The sequence below is a fragment of the Emys orbicularis genome, chromosome 7 (assembly GCF_028017835.1).
Source record: "Emys orbicularis isolate rEmyOrb1 chromosome 7, rEmyOrb1.hap1, whole genome shotgun sequence".
NCBI lineage: Eukaryota > Metazoa > Chordata > Testudines > Emydidae > Emys > Emys orbicularis.
The window spans coordinates 43,271,137-43,293,362 of NC_088689.1; the positions used below are offsets into that span (position 1 = coordinate 43,271,137).

The 22,226-nt window shown below is 47.1% G+C and overlaps 1 protein-coding gene across 1 annotated transcript in view; it reads left to right on the plus strand.

The window, feature by feature from the left end:
• The window catches only part of UNC5B (unc-5 netrin receptor B), a 154,105-nt gene that overhangs the window by 126,566 nt on the left and 5,313 nt on the right, over positions 1-22,226 (plus strand). The window contains exons 4-13 of the mRNA XM_065407776.1: positions 377-480; positions 4,280-4,460; positions 5,509-5,676; positions 6,368-6,532; positions 11,069-11,101; positions 13,724-13,918; positions 16,459-16,848; positions 17,675-17,762; positions 18,926-19,094; positions 19,488-19,721. Of these exons, the coding sequence (XP_065263848.1) occupies positions 377-480; positions 4,280-4,460; positions 5,509-5,676; positions 6,368-6,532; positions 11,069-11,101; positions 13,724-13,918; positions 16,459-16,848; positions 17,675-17,762; positions 18,926-19,094; positions 19,488-19,721 (1,727 nt within the window). The remainder of the gene's footprint in view (positions 1-376; positions 481-4,279; positions 4,461-5,508; positions 5,677-6,367; positions 6,533-11,068; positions 11,102-13,723; positions 13,919-16,458; positions 16,849-17,674; positions 17,763-18,925; positions 19,095-19,487; positions 19,722-22,226) is intronic.

Consider the following 22,226-nt stretch of genomic DNA (forward strand, 5'->3'; position numbering starts at 1 on the left):
TTATCCATGGGCAAGTGGATGTCAGCCCTTGTTCTGAGACATCCTTTGGCAGACTTGGCCTCTTTCTGCTGGAATATGATTCCATCTAGAAGAAACAACAGTTCTTACATTGGCAAGGATAAACTGAGGTGCAAAGAGCCCAGCTGGGTGGGTGGGGCAGGTAGTAGTGTTACCAGGAAAGAAGGGTGGAGGTGGTAGACAGGAAATCCCTGGGAATTCTGAGGTGGCTGGTCAGCAGGCTATGTTACAGTAAACTCCTGATAGATTTTATCTCGCTGCAGGCTCCTCTGTCCATATATGGTACCCCCAAGGTTTTGTGGGTTGCTCCATTCCTGTCACTGGCTGATAACACTTGGGGCTCATTTTTCTTTCCCAGACCTGAGGAAGAACTTTGACCAGGAGCCTCTAGGGAAAGAGGTTCCACTGGAACATGAGGTGTTACTGCAGTGCCGCCCCCCGGAGGGGGTGCCAACAGCAGAGGTAAGCCATGCTCTCTCTCTCACACCTCCCAACAGCAGAGCTGGCCTGAGGGGCCACACCAGGTAGAAGGTGCCAGCATGCTGGGGATGTATTTTACTCCCACAAGAACAACTCTACTCACCTGAGTGCTCATACATTTTAGAACAGCTATTTCCCCCCAGCATCTTTGTCCAAATAGACCAGATTTTCCATTGACACTGACCCTGGCAGACAACCCTCAGCAGCACAAAACCCTCTTCCTAGCGAGGGATTACTACAGGGGAGGCTGCACCATCTCCAGTCCACTGGGGGCCTTCAGTCGAGCAGCAGCATCCCCAAAATGGGCAGCACTGGCAGGGGATGGGGCATGGTCAGATCAGCAGAGGGATGTGCTGATTTACCACAGCCTGTGGTGGTGTGGCTCTTAGGCATCCCTCCACAGATGACTAGAGCTGCCCTCCCCTGGCAGAAAACCCTAGGGAACGCTGCCTGCCCTCGGTTGGCTGTAGCCCCCCAGGGATGTAATGGGCTAGACTGGCCCAATAAAACCGACTTCCTTGCCCCAGCAGGAGCGACACCATTTCAGTTCCCAGCTGCCAGCCCCACCACTATTCAGGCTGACTCATGAAAACACTCCTGCAGTCCAGTGGGAAGGAAGGAATGCTAAGCACATTTCCTCTCTCAGCTGCAGTCTCTGTTTATGGCTGTCCTGGTGGTGTTAGTCTGGAGAGACTCCACCCTCTTAGATTTGCGGGAGCTGCTGGCTTGTTTCTGAGAGCACCTGTAACTGCTGGAAATATCTTTCCACCTGCTGGAGGCAGATGCTGGAATAGCTTTTACAAGACTCCTGGCATAGCTTGTATTTTGCCAGTTTTAGCAGACGCAGCTTTCTGTTATAGATTTTACTGCCCTGCCCCTTTTCCTGCTGTGGTTTTTGTTTATCTTTAATCAGAGGCTATGGGAATTTACTGGTAACCAACCCCTCCCACCTGCCCTCCCTGCCTCCCTCAGCTGGACACAGCTGTGGCTTCAATGAGGCCTGATCATGAAGGTGAATAATTGCTAGCCAGCTTCCTACATTCACTATCGTGATCCATTAATAAAACAGCACAAGCTATTTCCAAGCCACCTTTGGGGATGCGGCCTCCCCCAAACTCCGGTCAGCCCACAGCGCTCGCATCTTCCCCATTGTCCCTTGCAACACCTTGCTAACACCTCAGCAGTGTGCCAGTTAAGTTCCAGCGAGGAGCGAGGGAGAGAGCATATGAAATAGATTGGGCACATCTTTGCAGATGGATTGGGGCCATGATGGATGGCCTCATGTAGGCCGTCAGCTTCCATTATTCAGCAAAACTGTTTATTTTGGGCAGTGGATCTGTTATTCTGACATCTAATAACACACTTAATCTCAACACCTGTTCAGCCCATGCCTCCCTCCTGTACATGCTCATCTGCCATTAACCCCTTGCAGGAGTGATCTGGAAGAAAAGAAAGCACAGAATGATTTGTTTAAATGCTATGGGTAAAAATGAGTGAGTGAGGCCTGGAAAGAAAAGTTCATGGACTCTCCTAGCAAAGCAGGGCCTTTCCCCAAGGCCAGTCACCTTTCCTCCTTGCTCCAGTAATTCAGTGTAGTACCATTAGCATCACCGTGAGTGTGCTCTGTGTGAGATTAGTTTCTGACCTGTCATCTCTCATAGAAAAAGCAATTAGATGGACAAACCAGGCTAGTGCCAGCCCAGCTTGTAGGGGAGATGAGAACAGTTCTTGATTGGTAAACAAAACCCCCGTTTTTGGTTTTGATTGGTAAACAAAACTCACATGCCTCATGCTGTCAGCATATCTCCAGGCAACGCAAGCCTCATTCTTGTATGGAATTTGTTGACCGTTGCAACTTTTTTGATAATGTGTAAATAAGCGACACCTAAAAGGTTATTTTAAATCTTTATTTTTTTCTTTCTCTTTCACACCCGCATGTACTTTAACAAGCCCCTGCACACTGACAGATGCAGAAATACGTACACACATTAGAGAGGCAGTGTTCTTCAGTGGGGAGAGCACTGGACTGGGACTTGGGGAACTTGGGTTCTATTCCTGGTTCCTGGCTTCATCACTGTGCCAGTGACCTGATGTATGGCCATGGGCATGTCACTTTATCTCTCTGTGCCTACCTTTTCCCTCCAGCGCTGTTTTGTCAACTTAAATTGTAAGATCTTCAGGGCAGGGACCAGACTCTCACTATGTGTTTGTACAGTGCCTGGCACAGTGGAGTTCCAATTTCTTGTTACAGCCTCTAGGTGCTACTGTAATACAAACAGTTAATAACTAACACTCTCTGAGCTCTCTCCTACATATACTAATTCTCTCAGAGAAAGACACACACACACATGCACACATTCCGTCACACACAATTTGCACATACCCCTCCCAAGTAGCCTGCACTAGTGCACAGCAGAAACAAATCAGCAACACTACAACCCGAGTGGGATATGTGGTGTGCACTCAGTTGTCCCCACCGAAGGAGGATATATTACCCCAAACTCCGACAGTGGGGGGAAGAGCCATCTAGAGGGCTGGCTGCCTAGACATGGCGCTGCAAATGCTAAAGCAAACAAAGCTAAGGCAACAACTGGGCAAAGCAAGCAAAGGCACCTGTGCTTAGCAGGACCTGATTGCTGCATCTCACAGAGCACCTCCCCTCTACTGATTGGCAGGACATCTGAGTACAGGGAGATGTGCCAACTCATGCTCAGAGTGTGACCACCATGAACGCACAGTCCCAGCAATGGACTCACCGAGGAGCTGCATGATGACATCACGCCTCATAGGGCTATACGTTGCTCACTCCTAGTTCTGATTCATAGATTCCAAGGGCAGAAGGGATCATTGTGATCATCATCTGGTCTGACCTCCTGTATAGCACAGGCCATAGAACTTCCTCAAAATAACTCCTAGATTAGATCTTTTAAGCAAACATCCAATCTTGATGTAAAGATGGTCAGCGATGGAGAATCCACCATGACCCTTGGTAAATGGATCCAGTTACCCTCACTGTTAACAATGTAGATCTTATTTCCAGTCTGAATTTGTCTAGCTTCAACTTCAGAGCTCATTTCCCCCTCTCTTTGAGTCTTATTCCTGCTCGTCTCCTTCTGTGTGTCAATCAAATTACCTTCTACTCTGTAGTTTTCCTTACCACCCCAGTGCAGGGTTCTTCCTGTATAATTAAAGCAACTGGTCCCTGATTTGGTTTACACCCCGCTTACACCATTTGTAAGCCAGCATTGTGGTGGGGACCATATGGCGTTCGGATTTCTTTCCTAGCCTTGCCCCCACTCCCATTAGCCACATCCCATGTTAATTGCCTCTTCATCCCTGCACCCACTGACCAGCATTCATTGTGTGCTAGGAGAGCACAGTAGCTCAGGAAAGAGCCAGCGTGCTTCACATCTCTTTGGCCACCTGTTAGTACACCTTCCCCTTCTCTCATCCTGTGCAACGAGCAGGATGGTTGAGGCCACCTTCTCACTCACTCACCTAGCTATTTATCATTTCTTTTCCTGGGTGTGCAATGATGGATTTTGAGTGGTGTTCTCAGAGATTTAGCCAGGCGATTTCTGGTAGTGACAATGGGCGCTCGATGTTTAACTCTGTAATCTTGCTTTCTCATGATGATATCTAATTGCCTCTGGTTCTCTTTCTCTTTTTTTCTCCTTCCTCTGTTTTCTTTTAATAACTTTACCAACCCTGTCAACTCTTTTACTCTTCTCTGTCTTTCCTTTCCTTCCTTTCTTTCTCCCCTTTTTTTCTGCCTTTCTAGGTGGAGTGGCTGAGGAATGAGGATGTTATTGACACTACCCGAGACACCAACTTCCTGATAACCATAGATCATAACCTCATAATCAAGCAGGCCAGGCTTTCAGACACCGCCAACTATACCTGCGTGGCCAAGAATATTGTGGCTAAGCGCCGGAGCACCACAGCCACTGTCATCGTCTATGGTACTGACCCTTTGTTCTTAGGAAAGCAGGGATTAGCCATAGTGTGTGTCCACAAGCCCAGGGGAACCTAATATGATTATCTGTGGCTTTATCTGTAGAAGTACCAGAGTTATCAGCTAATGCACATGCCTGATGTGAGGCGTAGAACTCATGCCATTCAGCATCAGAAACGCAGACATCTTGAGCTGAAGGAGACTCTCCATCAGCTTATACCAGTACTAAAGTTTATTCTTAGGCTTTTGAAAGCAAACCTGAAACTAGGGGGGGGGAGAAAGCCTTGCCCGGTTGCTAGTTTTGATACAAACCTGGCTGGTTCACTGAAATATATACATGGTGCTTCAAGTGAAGCTGGGCTGCATCGTTTGAGCAAACCTAGACAAGTTTTGCAAGGAAACCAGATGAAATGCTGGATTTGGCTGAGCTTTGCTTTGAGTTTCACATATGAGAAACCCAAAGCAAAACTCAGAGGGTGCGAACCACAGTGAACTAAAATGAAAGGATAAAAGTCCAAGCAATGTGTGTCTATTCAATTTCTGGAGCAAAATAGTGGCCGTTTTCTGCTCTGTCCCACTGAAAAGCTCTCCAAGTCAAAAATATTTGTGAAGTTAAAACTCCTAGGCCAGCAGAGCTGGGGTAAATCAGTGCAGCTCCAGTGAGGTGAGAAACCAGGAACATTTCAAAAATGTTCAGGGTTTTTCAAGCAGCTGGAGCTGGGAGGTGGTCACTTGAAGGCACATGTTTATTTGTTGGAGTGTTGTGAATGGGGATGTGTCAGATTAAAGGAGCCTGGTGATTGGCTGGTGTGGATCAGTCTAGGGAGCTGGAAAAGAGTAGGTACAGCCCTCACCTTGTTTAGTGACCCCTCCAAGTGGGTCCATGAAACTGTAGTGTTCACTCCAGCAGTAGCTTTCCCTGTTGGCTGTAGTGACTGCCAGAGAGGGAGAGGACAAAAGTGGCTGGACTGGTGCTGGGACACGACTATGATGTTACTCCTAGGCTCTGAGTTTTTAAGCAGCATGTTTGTTCCTGTTTCCTTTTCTGTACACAGTGAATGGTGGCTGGTCCACCTGGTCAGAATGGTCTCAATGCAACAACCGCTGTGGCCGTGGCTGGCAGAAGCGCACCCGGACCTGCACCAACCCAGCACCTCTCAATGGCGGCTCCTCCTGTGAGGGGCAACCCTTCCAAAAAATCGCCTGTACCACGATGTGCCCAGGTAAGGGCAATTCATGCAAGAGCCTGAGGCCAGCTGTAATCATGGGTGTGTGCTCCCCTCTTTGGATTGTCCAGTTCAGCACTATCTCTAGCACTGCCCAGGGGCTTGTGGAGATGGTGTGTGTTGTGGAGGGGGATCTGCAGGAGGTCAGGGGGCGTGTGTCTCAGAGCAGCCTCCTTCCAACTAGTATGAAGTGACTTTTCCCTGTTGAAAACTCTCATTGTGGACTGTGAAAACTGAAGGTCCTAGACGAGAGAGCAGCCATGCACCTTACATTCCCCAGGCCACTGCAGGACTGGGCTTGACATACAATGGACCTCCATAAGACCTCCCTCAAGTACCTAGGCTGGTGGAGCTGTCTCTTTTTCTAGATCGCCCTTCTCCCAAATGATCTGCTGAAGCCCTTCTTTGCCTGCCCTGTCATTTAGAGAACAAGCCACCAGTGAGATGACCTTCCAGTTCTCAGCTCTTTGGGCTGCTAAAGCCAATTCAGATCTGCATTTCTGTAATGGCTTAACCTTCCAATTCAGAGGTTGTGCAGCAGCTGCCTCATCCTAAGGTTTCTTTTGATTGTTATCTGTTAGGATTAGAGAAGCCAAGTGACTGCTGTATATACAATACTGATTCAAATCTCTCTGCTCCTTCCTCTAAGCCTTCAGTGAATTGTTCTCTCTCTCTCTCCTGAACGCAGTAGATGGAGCCTGGACAGAGTGGAGCAAGTGGTCAGCCTGCAGCACGGAGTGCACCCACTGGAGGAGCCGGGAATGCACTGCCCCATCCCCGAAAAACGGAGGCAAGGACTGCAGCGGAGTGTTGCTGGACTCCAAAAACTGCACCGATGGACTGTGCATGCAAAGTGAGTGAGCCAGTGTGGGGACAGCATAGGAGGGAGGGAGAGGGAGGAAAGGAACAACCAGAAAAAAAAACCATGCTAAGAGGGTTTTATTAAAAAGGAAGGCATTGCAAGCTGAAGGGTTTGTTCTGCTTTTGTCTAGGCCAGGAGTTCTCAAACTGGGGGTCACGAGGTTATTACATGGGGGGGGGGAGCCTTTAGCTGTCAACCTCCACCCCAAACTCCACTTTCCCTCCAGCATTTATAATGGTGTTAAATATACAACAAAGTGTTTTTAATTTATAAGAGGGGTTGCACTCAGAGGCTTGTTATGTGAAAGGGGTCACCAGTAGAAAAGTTTGAGAACCACTGGTCTAGGCAGCAGGCACTTTACCTGGTCTTCCATTCCGGGTGGGCACAGAACTCCAGCTCAAGATCATCTCTTCCCAGGGATTGCCCCCACGGCTCATTCCAGGTGGTCCCAGAAACCCAAACCCACTTTAGAGCTCCTCTTACTGCAAGTGACATTATAGACCAGGGTTGCTGTCAGCCTGTCTGACAGTATTGCCGACTTCATAAGCTTTTTACATCGGACAATCACAGGAAAATTCCAGAGTGGATATCCAAGCTGATCTGGAATGGATTCTGATTGCAGTGATGTACAGCACACAGCTGACTTGGAGAGGTAGTGACAGCAAGATGCACAAAGCCCTTTAACTGTAGGAAATAAAGGTTATTCATACTCATTTAGGTGGATGTGGGATATATTCTTAAGCACCATTACTGGACTCCCCACCTGTTGGCAATGCTAGCATAGAATTCTGGCACAGCCCCCTAGCCCAGTCGGAGCCTTGCTACACTACTTGTAAACCTGAAGGTTAGACGTTTTTAGGGTAGGCAATTGATTACTGCTCCAAAAGGTTGATGGAAGTTGACTGCATGGGTCACTGGGTGAAGCACCAGCCTCTTTCTGTGGCACCTGGCTTCAAATCTAGCTGACACCCTAAACCTCATGGTACGCATTATCATTGAGAACACTTGGCGGTGTGCTCCCTGCTATGGAAGGACCTAGGAATGAGCTGCTAAAAGAAAGCAAAATGTTTGTCATCCCTGGTGACCTTGCCATGGCAGAGTGGAGGTCACTGGCTGCACCAAAGAGAGTGAATGTGCACAGCAGGTTCCTGGCCCATGCATGATCAATTTCCATCACTACCAAGTCCATTAACCTTTAAAAAAGCATGTGTGTTCCATGTATGTTGCCAGAGGAAAGGAAACTGTGGTAGGAGGGATGAAGGGTGGGGAACAGAGGGCCAACCACTTCTTTTAAATATGCCTCTTCAGGGGTAGTTGTAGTCCTAAATTTCCTTAGTGACTCCTCTGTGTATTTTTCCACTCTGCACGCTCACACACCACTTCTTGAGGTACAAGTGTTTAAACACAGGCCTCTCCTGAGCAGACTGAGTGCTGCCTGTCACCCCCAGGCCTGGGAAGGGTTGAATATACAGCTTGACTTCCCACAGGAGGAAAGTTCCATTTAGTGCCACAGAAAAGGGGACCATTCAGCAGTGACGAGAGGCTTGTTTCGCCTCTGATCACTGTACTTCACTGACGTGACAAGTCGTGGCAGACCTCCTGGGTGTTCCCATCCTGAACCTGCCTCTTGCTCTAGCAGAAATTGTCACCCACTCCCAACGCTGATCCAGTCCCACAAAGTGCAGAGTGCTGAGCACACACATCTCTCTTCAGACTTCATTGAAGTTGCATGTGCTCAGTACTGGATCAGGCTCTGTGCAATGTTTGTGTCCTGATGAGACCCAGCAAACTCATTTAATTTATGACCTAAATCCCCAGTGAGAAAAGATTTTAATTATTGTTTTGTTTTTTTCTTTAAATCAATTGTTATAAAGTCTATGTCCCAGGGCCTGGCGTAAAGCCAAAAATTTGAAGTCTTTAAAACGTCTCTGCTTTAAACCTTCTCCTCTAGAATTCAGATGAAGTGGAGAAGGGCTTGGATGTTTCCTGTTCCCCATTTGGGATCTAAATAGATCTAGTAAATATTCTGAAATACCAACCCTATTCTTGGTCTGAGTGGAAATGAGTGTGATACATTTCATGGGGCAATCCAGGTGGACTTCCTGGACCTGAATTTGGAATTCCTTGGACTCACCTCATTCCTTAGTGTCACTCCTGACCAGCAGCCATGGAATGGTCCCAGTTACAAACATGGGGCGGTGCTACAAGAGAAACCTGCTTTAGAGAGTATAAAAGTGTCCTTCTTAGTCTGCTTAACAGCCAGCAATAGTGCCAGTGCTGCCACCTGCTTGTTCTATAGCAATATCTGCCCTGGTGCCTTGCAGCTCGTTTGCTTAGCATAACTCTGAATGCCCCCTGTGCTGTAATCTGCTGTAAAGAATGAGTTAGGAGTGCACAACCCCTTCCTCGCTGTATGACTGCCTTCATGTCATCTTAAATAAACTCACCGTGTCGATCCATGTTGGCAATGAGCAAGGAGGAGGGGGGCGGGTTGAACCACAGAAGTGGTTTCAAAGAAACATCTTGCAAGCCAGTGCCTTCTGGGCCTGGTAGAAGCTCATGGCTGGGAAAATTAAGGCATCGTGACAGCAGAGGTCGGGTCCAGCTCGCAGGCAGAATCAAGCTACGTGTGGTGCCAACCTGGTGCTAGCTGTTAACACTTAGCAGGCGGAAAGCGCCTCACAGAGAAAAAGAAAATAGTGGAGTATTGAGACAGGGGCTTCCTGCAGCAGCGAACCTGCAGGGTGTGGAAAGGAGTGTGGAGGGTTGTTTTATATCAACGGCGACAAATAATTGTTCCCATGCTGGGGACGTCATGCTTTAGACCAAAACCAAAGGAGTGACCTTACAAAGGGGCTTCCATCCTGGATCAGACTTGGACAGTCCAGACATGAAGGAAAAATATCTGTGGGTTCCCATGTAAATCTGTCCGATTATTTGCCAACCTTGGGTCTGAACAAAGCCCTTTCTCCTGACACAGGGTCAGCTTGCTAGTGGCCATCGCCGTCCACAGCCGCTGAAACTGTTGTGCTGGCCCATCTTGTAACTCAAGGCTTCAGTCCAAGCTGGAGTTAAATGGGAGGATGGGCCAGGAGGGAGAAAGCTATTATTGCATAAGGCTAATAGCTTTGATAATCAGCAAACCAGACACAGGATAATGTTGACAAAGCCTAACATGTAACAGGACAATGCTTTTATGTTTCAACCACTGATTTCCAGCCTGGGGGGTGGGCACAAGCCCAGTGTGGGAGAGGAGGGAAGAAGAGAAGCGAAGCAGGAGGGTGTGTGGGGCGGGAGAGGTTTCAAGAACCCAAATCCTCCCCATTGCAAATGTCCTGCAAGTTGCTCCCCCCTCCCACACGCTCCTTTGGTGGTCTCTAATGCAGATTCCATGAGACAAGCTCACGTGTACAGGCTCAGACAGTAGCCTGGCAACCAAGCTTCTCTCTTCTGCACACACAGTACTCAGTGAAGCCCTGAAAGTTCACATGGAGGCTCCTCTGCGCTGCCAGGAACGTGTAGCCATCTGATGAGTGAGATGAAGGGGTACACTGGGAGTAAAAAACAACCCAAGGGAACAAGCAGAAGAATTAGAGCAGAAAGCAAACAAAGAGGGAGAAAGTGGGATGAGAGAGAGAACAGAGATGAGAGAGAAGAGGAGGAATGGAGAGAGAAGGAGAGGTGGCATAACTGTGCTAGGGGTATGGTAAGTGAGGAGATGGGTAGAGAACGGGGACACTCATCTCTCAGTCCATCACAAGGGAGTGCCAACTAAAAGACCAACCAATGGGTGGTAACCACTGGTTTTAACAGAATGAATGGTTCTCCCTGCTGCACTGGACTCATTAAAATAGCACTGAAATTCAGTGTGGCTTTCTCAGGTCTGGGCTGAGCCTAGGGGGACCCCTCTCACGCTCCACCACACCTAAAAGAGGCAGAGGCTGGCCCTGAGAACTGGGCACCACTTTGTCACTGGGGCCTGAAGTGCCTGGGGTTTTATGTCTGTTGAACCCCTTGGGAGGTGAGTGAATTTCATTGTCAGAGCAGGAAGCTGGGCAGAAGAGAAGCAGATTCTGCTCCCCTAAAACCTCAGGTGAGCAGTGGGTGGAGCGGCTTGGGAAGCTGTCTCCCCACTCGTCCTTTTGAAGTAAACGATTTAATGGGAAGAGGTCATTGTGCTCTCAGTCTCCTGCAGCCTATTGGAAATGTAGATCAAAATTTGCCATTCTGGTTGTGCAGCTTAGGCCCCTTTGGATGGGCAGCAAGGCCAGCCAGGCTTGCAGGGTGGGAGAGTGGTCACAAGCCTACTTTCTAAAACTACCACATGGGCAAGGCTTCTGCATGGCTTCACAGAGCTCCAAAGAGCCTAAGGCTCCTTGTTCTCTCTAAACTATTCACTGGTTTTTATGTCTCATGGGACCCTTCTCCTTGGTGTGCTGGGGCTGATGACTGTGTTTGTTTCCTTCCATTAGCATCATCACCATCATCATTTTCACCTTTTGTTTTTAACTTTGTTTTTCCTAACAGATAAAAGAGTTCTAACCGAACCCAAAAGTCACTGTAAGTCCTCATTTCATAGCCACTTTATTTCATTGTGATACATTACTTTGTTTTTTCTTTTGTTTGGTCATTGGCACCTCTGGTGTCAGCCTGGAACTAGAAAGCTCCATCTCCAAGAGCTTCTCTATGTAGTTGCTCTAGTGAGCAGGGGAGGAGAGAGCTGAAATACACCAGAAAGGGTTAGCAGATGTTAAAGGGACAGTTACTCCATCAAGCTTGAGAGACCTAAATTTAACTTATATTCTAGGCATCAGTTTCTCGATTTACATGGGCTAAACTTTATTCTTAGTTACAACAGAATATATCCAAAGTAACCGAAGTCCATGAAGTTATTCCAAAATGAATGAGAACAGAATTTGTTTGTATACATATAAAAAAAGTTGGAATTTTTGGTTTGTTTTTTGCTTCAGAACAAGTGCCTAGATTCCCCTGCCCTGAATTAAAACCAGTGCCAGCAGTTTGTTCGTTTCCTAGCCCTGTTGTTGTTAATGCACCCAGAGCAACTTAGGAAATAACACTTCTTTCCCGAGGAAGAGCTCTGTGTAGCTCAAAAGCTTTACCCGCCACCAACAGAAGTTGGTCCAATAAAATATATTCCCTCACCTACCTTGTCTGTTTCATATCCTTGGGGCCAACACGACAACAACAACATTGCAAACTTCTTTCCTTGCCAGTTTTGTCCTTTTCCATTTGACCAATGGTTTTTCTCTCCCGGGATTTCAGTAGAACAGAAACTAATGTGGCTGTTTTATTTACTTCCCTCTTGTGCCACTACATCCCCAGTCATGTCAGCGTTATAAGGTTTGATAGTGTGTGCTCCTTCTCAGTATTGCCAATCACAAATGTTCAAAAATCACGAGTCAGGCTCACTAAAAATCATGATACTGGCTTTAAAATCATAAGATCTGTAAAAATAATAGATTTGGTGTTCTTTTTATTTGCTTTCTGCTTTCTGAGCCTTTAGGGTGCACTGGGTCACATTTTGTAGCTTTTTCCGTAGCCACAAGTGCTAGAAACTTAATTTTTCTTTAAAAATGAAGGATGAAATCATCACATATCCACTTGACTCCAGGAGCTGGGGCTTTAAGGAAAACAATAATTATAATGAGACCAATGATGAAATCATGAGCTTTGGCAACACTGCCTTCTAAAGGTGCAGAACATAAAACATTGATCAACAGTTCTTGAAGACAGTGAATTTAACACATGTAAAGAAGAACACTTTAAAAATTGGATTCTTCCCACAGTTTAGAAGAATTTTGGAGTACACAATAGCTCTGAAATACTGTGTCCTATTAACATTTTTCAGTTGGGAAATGGGCCTTTCAGGTTCTTTGTGAGTGTAAGTTTCCAGCTATTCCCTTACCATCAAATTGGAATGTTTCTGTGATACTCCTACCCCTGCAAAGGACACACACACACACGAAATAAAAATAATCATAACAAACTAGCCTTGGTTCTGATCCATATACCTGGCACTGGCCCTGTACAGGTTAGAAACGCTGAAGCTAAACTAAACATCATCTGAGAGCACCTGGAAATCAGGAAAGGAGAAAAGAAAAGAGGGGGTAAAATAGAGAGCATGAGTGTTCAGGCCAAGCTGTTTGATGTATCTGGAGTAATTTTCCTGGAGGCAATGTTCAACTAAGACACATGTGTATGTCTCAGAAACAGCAGCATCTGATTCTCTAATATGGCCTGACTCCACGCACTTGACACCAGTCAATGGTGGGTGCAGAGTCTGTCTTTGACACTAAAATATGCTGGAGGCAAGACACTGATGCTGCAGGATCCTTGAGGAGTTAGAATTCCTTCCCTTGGCAGAGTGGTGTCATCAGAGCTCATTTGAAATCAAGGGAGCAAATACCCTGGATAAAATAGGGGTTAATTTGCTATTGAAGAATGAAAGGAAGGGAGTCAGGGATTTTAACAGCAGTCAGTGACAGAGGCAGAGATTCATGGGCCTGGTTCAAGCTTCCTCAATCCTAACATTGTACATTCCCAGGCTAATGTGACACATATTGGCTTAGGTGTCCCTGTAGCAGCAGCTGACCAAATCTCCAGAGCAGCCATTCCGGAGCAGTTGGTACTTTCCTTCTCTGAGTTGACACATCTACTGGTTTGAGATGGGAGCAGACGGAAGAATGCCCAGTGATCGCTTTATGGCATCTCTCCATGCACTATCCTATTAGCTCATTGTCATCATCTTTTCCATTTACATGTGTATCTTCTTTCAAGGCAGATTTCTTCCTTCTCCCTGGACTGGGGAGCCTAAAGATCAAGAGTCATGCTGGGTGTGGGTGTGTCTCTGTGTCTAACACACACACACACACACACACTCTGTGACTCTTGATTTTGGAGATACAGATATGCATATCCAACATGTTGCTCTCACTTTTGGACTACACTTTGAACCCATTTGTTAACTTGTTGTGCTAGCCCAGCCTCCCCCACCCAGCATTTGCCAAAAGCTTGGGTTAATCCTAGAATTTGTGGTGTTTTTTGTGCCAAGACAGTGGGTTGATCATGCAGGGATCCAACTGTGGGTGGCACAGTTCTGATGGCAGATTCGTGCAAAGCCCCTGTTTCCTTAGTTTCCCTTTTCTCATTTCTCTCTCCTAGTGTTGGAAACCACGGGGGATGTGGCCCTGTATGCCGGCCTGGTTGTGGCCATCTTTGTTTTCATCGTCATCCTGATGGCCATCGGAGTGGTTGTGTACCGGCGCAGCTGCCGGGATTTTGACACTGACATCACAGACTCCTCAGCTGCCCTGACTGGAGGCTTTCACCCAGTCAACTTCAAGACCTCCAGGCACAGTAAGAAGAAATCAGTTGGCCTGCTCCTTCATATCATGTCCAGCAGTATCTTTGCTCCCCCAGAGGAAGGAGGCTGAGGGAGGAAGGTGAAACCAAAATAAAGGGGCTCAGACTCAGGGGAAGAATAGGCCACATTGAGAGGAGTTCATTTATTATCCAACTGGGAGAGGTGAATTCAAGTTCTCCTCATCTTTCCATTGCCTTCCTGTGTGTGAGAACCACAGTCAGTGCTCCAGTACTAAAGAATCCATGATGCCAGAACCCTTTGCATACAGAAGTTTGTTTTGTGTGTGTTCTTCAGAAAACAAAAGAGGTTCAACTGCCTGCTTCACCAAAGCCACCACTGCAACTGAAATGAATTGGCACTTTCTCTGCAGTGACTTCCAGAGACCAAATTACCCTACAGGGCATTGCAGGGAAGCTTGCATTTCCACTTCCTGCACTGTACCGGCTCTGTGGGCAAACAGAGGACTTCAGGCTTCATGCTTATCAATCCAGCACAGGGGTGGTCAAACTTTTTGGCCCGAGGGCCACATCTGGGTATGGAAATTGTATGGTGGGCCATGAATGCTCACGAAATTAGGGGTTGGAGTGCGGGAGGGGATGAGGGCTCCGGCTGGGGGTGTGGGCTCTGGGGTGTGGCCAGAAATGAGGAGTTCAGGGTGTGGAAGGGGGCTCTGGACTGGGGCAGGGTGTTGGGGTGCAGGGGGTGAGGGCTCCGGCTGGGGATACGGGCTCTGAGGTAGGACTGGAGATGAGGGGTTGAGGATGCAGGAAGGTGCTTTGGGCTGGGACCAAGGGGTTCGGAGAACTGGAGGGGGATCAGGGCTGGGGTAGGGGGTTGGGGCGCCAGAGGGGGGTCGGGGTGCAGGCTCCAGGCGGCGCTTACCTCAAGCAGCTCCCAGAAGCATGCGGCATGTCCCCCTCCAGCTCCTACGTGGAGGCACAGCCAGGTGGCGCAGGTGCTGCCCCTGCAGCTCCCTTTGGACGTGGTTCCAAGGGGAGCTGCGGGGGCGGCACTTGGGGTGGGGGCAGTGTGCGGAGCCCCCTGGTTGCCCCTACATGTAGGAGCCGGAGGGACATGCTGCTGCTTCCAGGAGCTGTGCAGAGCCACGGCACGCACGGAGTGGAGCAAGCCCCCAACTGGAGCGCTGGAGCGGGGCAAGCCCCGGACCTTGCTCCCTGGTGGGAGCTCGAGGGCCAGATTAATACATCTGAAGGGCCGGATGTGGCTCCCGGGCCGTAGTTTGCCCACCCCTGATCTAGCACCTTTCATTGGCATTAAATTGCCCCCAAAACTTGTTTAAAATAAAAAATCAAATCAGAATTTCTATCTTAAATAGGCAGTAGGTCCGTTGGCTCTGAGCTGTTGGAAGCATTTTCTTCTTCCATTCACCTATTTATCCATAAATACGACAGTACCCATGGGAGAGGGATTTCTGTCTGCCCTGCACACTGACCTGACCGATCAGATTCCATTTGATTCCTGCCTATTAATTCTCAATGGAGACAGAGGGTGGGTCAAGTCTCCATGTTCCCATAGGCTGAGAACTGAAGTAACAGGCGAGTTCACAGGTCGAGCTGGTTGGAAAAATTCTGACAAAACAGTTTTTCATTGGAATGTGCTGATTTGTCAAAATCAGAACCATCTCCATGGAACACTTCATTTCTATGAAGTTCCTCCAGAAACCAGGTAGTCTTTGAAACCTGCCTGATTTCTTTCCAGCTCACCAGCCCCACCTGCAGCCCCAGGGCAGCCAGCAAGATGGACTGCCCCCCAGAGTCAGAGACGCCAGGGCTTCCTGGGTCAATGGTTCTGGGGCAGCCCCACCAGTTCTGTCTCTGTGTCCGGACCCCAGCACTTGCCTTTTCATGGAGGACTTTGAAATTTGGGGGTTTAATTCTGAATTGGGGGGAAAAAACAAATTTCAAAGTATTGAAATCCTCTGCAAAATGGAATTACCAATCTTCACCCAGCTCTGCTCACAGGTCATTTTATTTTTGAGCTTAAAAATAAGGAAACAAATCAAGGAAGATAATGACTTCATGTTTATACAGTACCTAGCACAGTAAGGCCTTGATCTTGATTGGGGCCTCTAGGCACAACAGGAATACAAATAATAAGGAAAGAGAACTGGTAGAAAGTATAAAAAACACAAAGCATTTCAGCTATTCAGCACGAAATGAAGTACCAACTCCTTTGTGAGAGTTACAGGAGAGTCAAACTACTTTCAGATTCTTGTTAAACTTTCTATACATACACTATGATGCAGCTTCTCCTTCATTCTTAAGGGAGTTTTGATCCTGATTCTCAGTCCAGGCAGTTTCCTTTCAAGTAATTGATAAAAGGGAGACAGATGTGTTCAAAGTCCATGCTCCAGTCTCTTGCTTTATAACCTGCTTCTCCCAGGGACATGTCTTACACATCCTGAGCCCATTGTTTCACTAAGGCTAGGTTTCCATGTAGGTCTCTTTTGATTTATGTTTAAATTCACAAGTTACTGAAGTTTTTGCCTTTTTCATCTTTGTTCTTCTTGCAGACAATCCCCAGTTGTTGCACCCTTCCATGCAGCCTGACCTAACAGCCAATGCCGGTGTATATCGTGGCCCGATGTATGCCCTGCAGGACTCCTCTGACAAGATCCCAATGACCAACTCCCCCCTGCTTGACCCACTCCCAAACCTAAAGATCAAAGTGTACAACTCCTCCACAGCATCCTCCTCCCCCAGGCTGAATGACGGGGCAGACCTGCTTGGGGCAGTGCCCACGGGCACCTACCCAGGGGACATTGCCAGGGACAATCACTTTATGAACATAAGGAACAAGGCCATGGGCTCTCAGCATCTCCTCACCCTGCCCCGGGAGCATGGGAACAGTGCCACTGGCACATTTGGCTGCTTGGGAGGAAGGCTCACTATCCCGGATACAGGTAAGAGCCAGAGTGGGAGGTGCAGCTTTGGTTGCTGCTGTCCCAGTTGCACTCTAACGTCAGCTAACTTACAGTTGAGTAGTGAGGCCTTGTGATGTTGGCCTCTGGGTTTGAAGACAGTGTGGTGCTGATTAGGAATGAAAGATGCATCCAAATATCCCTTTCTATAATGACATCCCCATTAAGCTGCTGGCCTGTGTATCTCCCTAAGGTAGAGTGAATGGGAATCAGTCACCATCGTGAGGTGACCCTCATTTTGTATTTTTGCTACTCCAGTTGTAACCTGTTGGAGAGCATTGGAGGAAAACAAGCACCGCACTTCTTGTGCTAAGGGTTATCCTGTCTCTGAATGCTGCCTGACTGCACGGAGTCTGGCGTGATTTCCATCTTGGCAGGCTAGAAAGTCTCTTAGGCCCTGCCACAAATTCAAGGGTGGCTGCTTTCAAATCATATTGGTGAAAGCATCTGGGCCAGTAGCTGAAATAAACCCAACACATGATCATTTCACTGCACTTGCCAATTTACAGCTCACAGGCCTTACCCAGCTGCCTCTGAAGGTATCCACTTCTGATACAGACAGTTCAACACAATGGTATCTGACTTCCAGTGGCAGTAGCAGTCCCAGATTCTGGGAAGCTTTGGGTTAGAACAGCAGGAGGCTTCAAGCTCTCACACCACTGTCTGCACACAAGGGAGGCCCCCAGTTCAGTTTGCACAGTGTTCCCACCATTTGAAATTAACCCATGAGGAAACTGGCTGTTCTCAATGGGGTTTCATTCATTATTTCCTCACTGTGAAGAATCCCCCCTTTTTTTCTTTCCCCTAGGAGTGAGTCTGCTGGTGCCTCATGGAGCAATCCCACAGGGGAAGTTCTACGAAATGTATCTGATCATCAACAAAGCAGAAAACACACTGTAAGTAGAATGTACTGTACAGCGTGCTGCAGTCTGCCATCACCGTAACTACCACCTGAAGGAGATAGCGTATCTGAATTCCCTCTGCACTGTCCTGCATCTCAGCTCTCATTTCCTGCTACTCTCTCCCTGGCTTCTTACTCGGACCAGGCCTCATGCCTAGCCACACTCCATCTGTCTCTTTTCCTATCCTCCACTTCACAGCTTCTTCAACTATGCCTTTTACACCTGGAACACCTTTCCTTCCTTCCTTTCTGGGATGAGCATCTACCTTTGCTTCATTCAAATCCGTCCTTAAAGCATTTCTTCCACTAAGCTTCTCAATTCTAGCTGCCAAACAAAGAAGAATTTATTTTTCTCATAATTAACAATAAAAAGGCGATGCTTCCTTGTGGTAAATTTCACCTGGTGCATTCTGTGTCTGAATTGGATTGCTGTGTATGTGTGCTTGTGAGCACTTTGAGTCAGCTACTATATCTTCCTCTGTGCTTTATAGATCATTGAGCATTTTCTCTGGTGCTTAGTAAATAACGAATAAGGGGTTTTTACTTCTGCACCCAAAGATGCAGAGACTATTGCTGGCGACATAGGGAAGAGGAGGGAAAGCAGTGTGTCTTGCTGTGCAGTTTGCTAATATGGCGCAGAATGAGTTCTTTTGCCACTTGTATTTATTTTGTGACCCATTGTCAGGGGATTTCTGTGCAGCACTGGGCCTCTCACGAAGGCAGTGAAGATTCCAGAAGCAATGGCTACACTACAAACTTGGAATCTTTTGGCCACTTGTCTGTCCACTGTTCAGTATGTGTCCTCTGCCAAACAACTCCCTGGCTTGCTCTTCTACAGTATTTCCGTAGGCCAGCAGAACTCCTGGTAGCAAACACAGTAGTTCGATTGCCAGTAATTGCTCATTGTCATCTACAGAGGAACCCCAGTATCTTTAACCCCAGTAGAGCTGATTCTCCACTCTATGACGTGGTTGTAATGCTGCTGGTTTCACAGTGTGGGAATCAGGCCCGTTAAGTTTAGAGGATTCCAGGTTGCCCCTCTCCTCAATTATGAGCAGCACATGTCAGCACTGTGCAGGCTGGCCTTCTTTCTTCAGGTGCATGACTTGGCTGGCATAGGCTAAATATTTTCTGTATGTGTTTATTCATCTCCTCCAGCTTACCTTCAGAAGGCACGCAGACAGTATTGAGTCCCATGGTGACCTGCGGACCCACTGGGCTGCTCTTGTGTCGTCCAGTCATTCTCACCATCCCCCATTGTGCGGACATCAACTCCTCAGACTGGATTTTCCAGCTGAAAACACAATCCCACCAAGGAAACTGGGAGGTAATGTGCACTTTAATAATACAATGGAAACAAAATGTCATCACAGAGCTCCACCTCAGTCAGCAGGAGACATGTGGGAATGCAGGCTGCAGAGCAGGTCACAGCAATTCCAGTCATAGCCTTTTGAGGAATTGTCACTGTCAGGGAAACGATAGGAGTTCAGATTGGGGCGGGAGGGGTGGGGGTGGGAAGGGGTTGGTTGTCAGGTTTACTGCAGGGATGGAGTGCTGTTTGTGTGGAAAGCTCACAGCTGTTCTCGTGCTAGCTTGCTGCAGCACTACAGAAAGTGTCATGGTGAATGATGAGTGGAAACTTTTCAGTGCCTATGCCAAACAAATTACTCTGGAGCAAAAGGGCTGACCAGGAACCTTTGTTTTTAATCCCTCCCTTTAGGAAGTTGTGACCCTGGATGAGGAGACCCTGAACACTCCCTGCTACTGCCAGCTTGAGCCTAAGTCTTGCCATGTTTTACTAGACCAGCTTGGCACCTATGTTTTTGTGGGAGAGTCCTACTCCAGGTCAGCCATCAAGAGACTTCAGCTGGCTATCTTTGCACCTACCGTCTGCACCTCATTAGAATACAGCCTCAAAGTGTACTGCTTGGAGGACACACCAGACGCATTGAAGGTAACGCTGCCTGAGAGTTTGGGGTCACGAGTAAGCAACCCCCCACTGTCACATTTTTCTATCTCCAGCCCCATTTTAGTACCTGTGGATTCATAAGATCGTTTCTCCATAGAGCAAATAATGAATAATCACTAAGCTATAAAAGTGTTTCTTTTTTGAACTCTGAATGTCTTGTCACTCTCCAGCTCTTTCTCATCCTAAGACTGCAGGGAAAAACACTGATTAACTGTGAGCATGTTCTGCTCCATGACAGGGGAAAGCAAACTAGCTTAGAGCCTGGTAGTCCCAATGGGCAACAGACATAAATCCATTTTCGTTAGCCCAGCACTAACGTTAGACAATATATTCATCAGAGATTTTCAGGTAGGTTTATCTGCTGCACTTGATCCAGAGCTGGTATAATCCTGAGGGCTTTGGAATCTTTCCATGAAGTGATCTGTAACCTGAACTATGCTTTGAGTCGGTCACCAGCCCACAAGTTTGTTAGTCCTTGTGCAAATTTCTAAATATATAGGGCCAGACCACCAGCTGGTATAAATCAGCACAGCTCCATTGACTGTGGTGGTTTACACCGGTTGTGACTCTGGCTCACAGTAGCTGGTTAATATCAAGCTTATAAATATCCTATCTCCTAGAACTGGAAGGGACCTTGAAAGGTCATCGAGTCCAGCCCCCTGCCTTCACTAGCAGGACCAAGTACTGATTTTTGCCCCAGATCCCTAAGTGGCCCCCTCAAGGATTGAACTCACAACCCTAGGTTTTAGCAAGCCAATGCTCAAACCACTGAGCTATCCCTCCCCCCTAAGTTTAAGTGCATGTAAGTTTACTTATGAATACTGCGCTTCCAGCTGCCTCAGTCTCTGTATTTGGGCTACAAATTGCTTCAGCCTGCTCCTGCCATTGCTTCCAAATGTGGTCATGCTGGCACGCAAGATGCTGTGTGGTGTCTCTCGGAAAGGTCTGGCTCCAGGGAGCAAACAACCTGATGCAACCCTGTGAAAAATGACCAAAGTTAAATAATAAGCATGTTTACTGTGTTCCCCAGAGATCAGCCATAACATTTTCCATGGTCCTTGGAGGAAATATCGAGGGGAAGGGAGGGTGTTTCATAGCCTATATTGTGTGCCTTCTTTCTGCAGAGATTACACAAGGGCTTATGTTGTTGTCACTGCTGGAAGATTTTCTCTCCTTCCTGTGCTAATGAACCCTAAATTGATATACCATGATAATACTCAGTTCACCACAGCTCCCACTGTCCCTAGCTTAGACACGTTTCCCTATTTCTACTCGAGGATTCCTTGTCTGTCGGTCTGTGGTATATAATAATAATTAATAATAATATTAAACTTAGTTCTTATAAATCATCTCTTAAGGTGGGTGCCTTGGGACCTTTGTGCTTGTTCCATTTATTTCTTGTGTTACTTTCTTGCCCTTGTTGTGATCTCTCTAGATGGAGTTCCACACTTGGCAATCTTATTGGATCTTATTTTTCTTATAAAAACAACATTGTCTTACACTGGTAAAATAAAGTTTAAAGTGGTGATGAAAAAAGAACATGCTAGAAACCAGTAGGTGTCTCTTGAACTGAAAATAACTATTGTGATTTGGGTTGTTATTGAAGCAGAGCAGTGCTATTAACACTGGTGGCACACACACACTTGTTAAAGTGCCCCACCTGTACATATTTATGAAATACAGACCTTCAGATTACCTGAAAAATACGGCAGGGTCCAACGTCCAAAGCCAAAACAATGTTTCTGGCCTCACTGTGTTGTGTGCTGTCTCATTAACTCTTATACTGCAATCAGCATCGTTCTGTTTTCAGATTCTAAAATATCCACGGGGTGACTTATGAGGATGCACAGACTTTCACATCTAGGTTACTCAAATCCAAATCAGGATGGTAGTGACTGAAAGTTGTTCCCATCTGATGACTATTTGATGGCCTCTATGAAATGAGTTGGTGGCCTAAGTCCAGGTTCTGGTGAATCGGTGTCAACATCACACAATGTACTATCATAGCTCCTTAACAGACAGGCCAAGAATGGAATGAGGGAGAAAACTGAATTCCCATCTCCCCCTTAGAGGTGATCCTTTGAGTCAGGGTTTAGTTATATTGCCCAGGCAGTATCTGGAAGCTTGCACTGTTGTAGGTCTTCTTTGGATAAGTGGAAGAATTTATTCTCCAGGGCTGTCAATATGGCACATTTCACCAGCAAAAAATTCATTGGGGTCTAGCTTAGAGAGAGTGTGTTCTGTAGAATCAGAGTAACTTTCAAATGATCAGCCCTTCATCAGGGAAGTAACTTACCCTGAAGAAGGCCCTATGGGAAGCACAGCAAGGGTTGTAAGCATTGCCTAGTCTGTTATATGTTAAAATATCGCTTTAGTGCAGGATGCTGTACTCTTGTTTTATCATTGCACCTGTGCAACTGTTGTAATTCTTAAGAGACATGTCACACCGTGGATTTGAATTTCCCTGTGTTTTGCTGATTACTAGGGCTA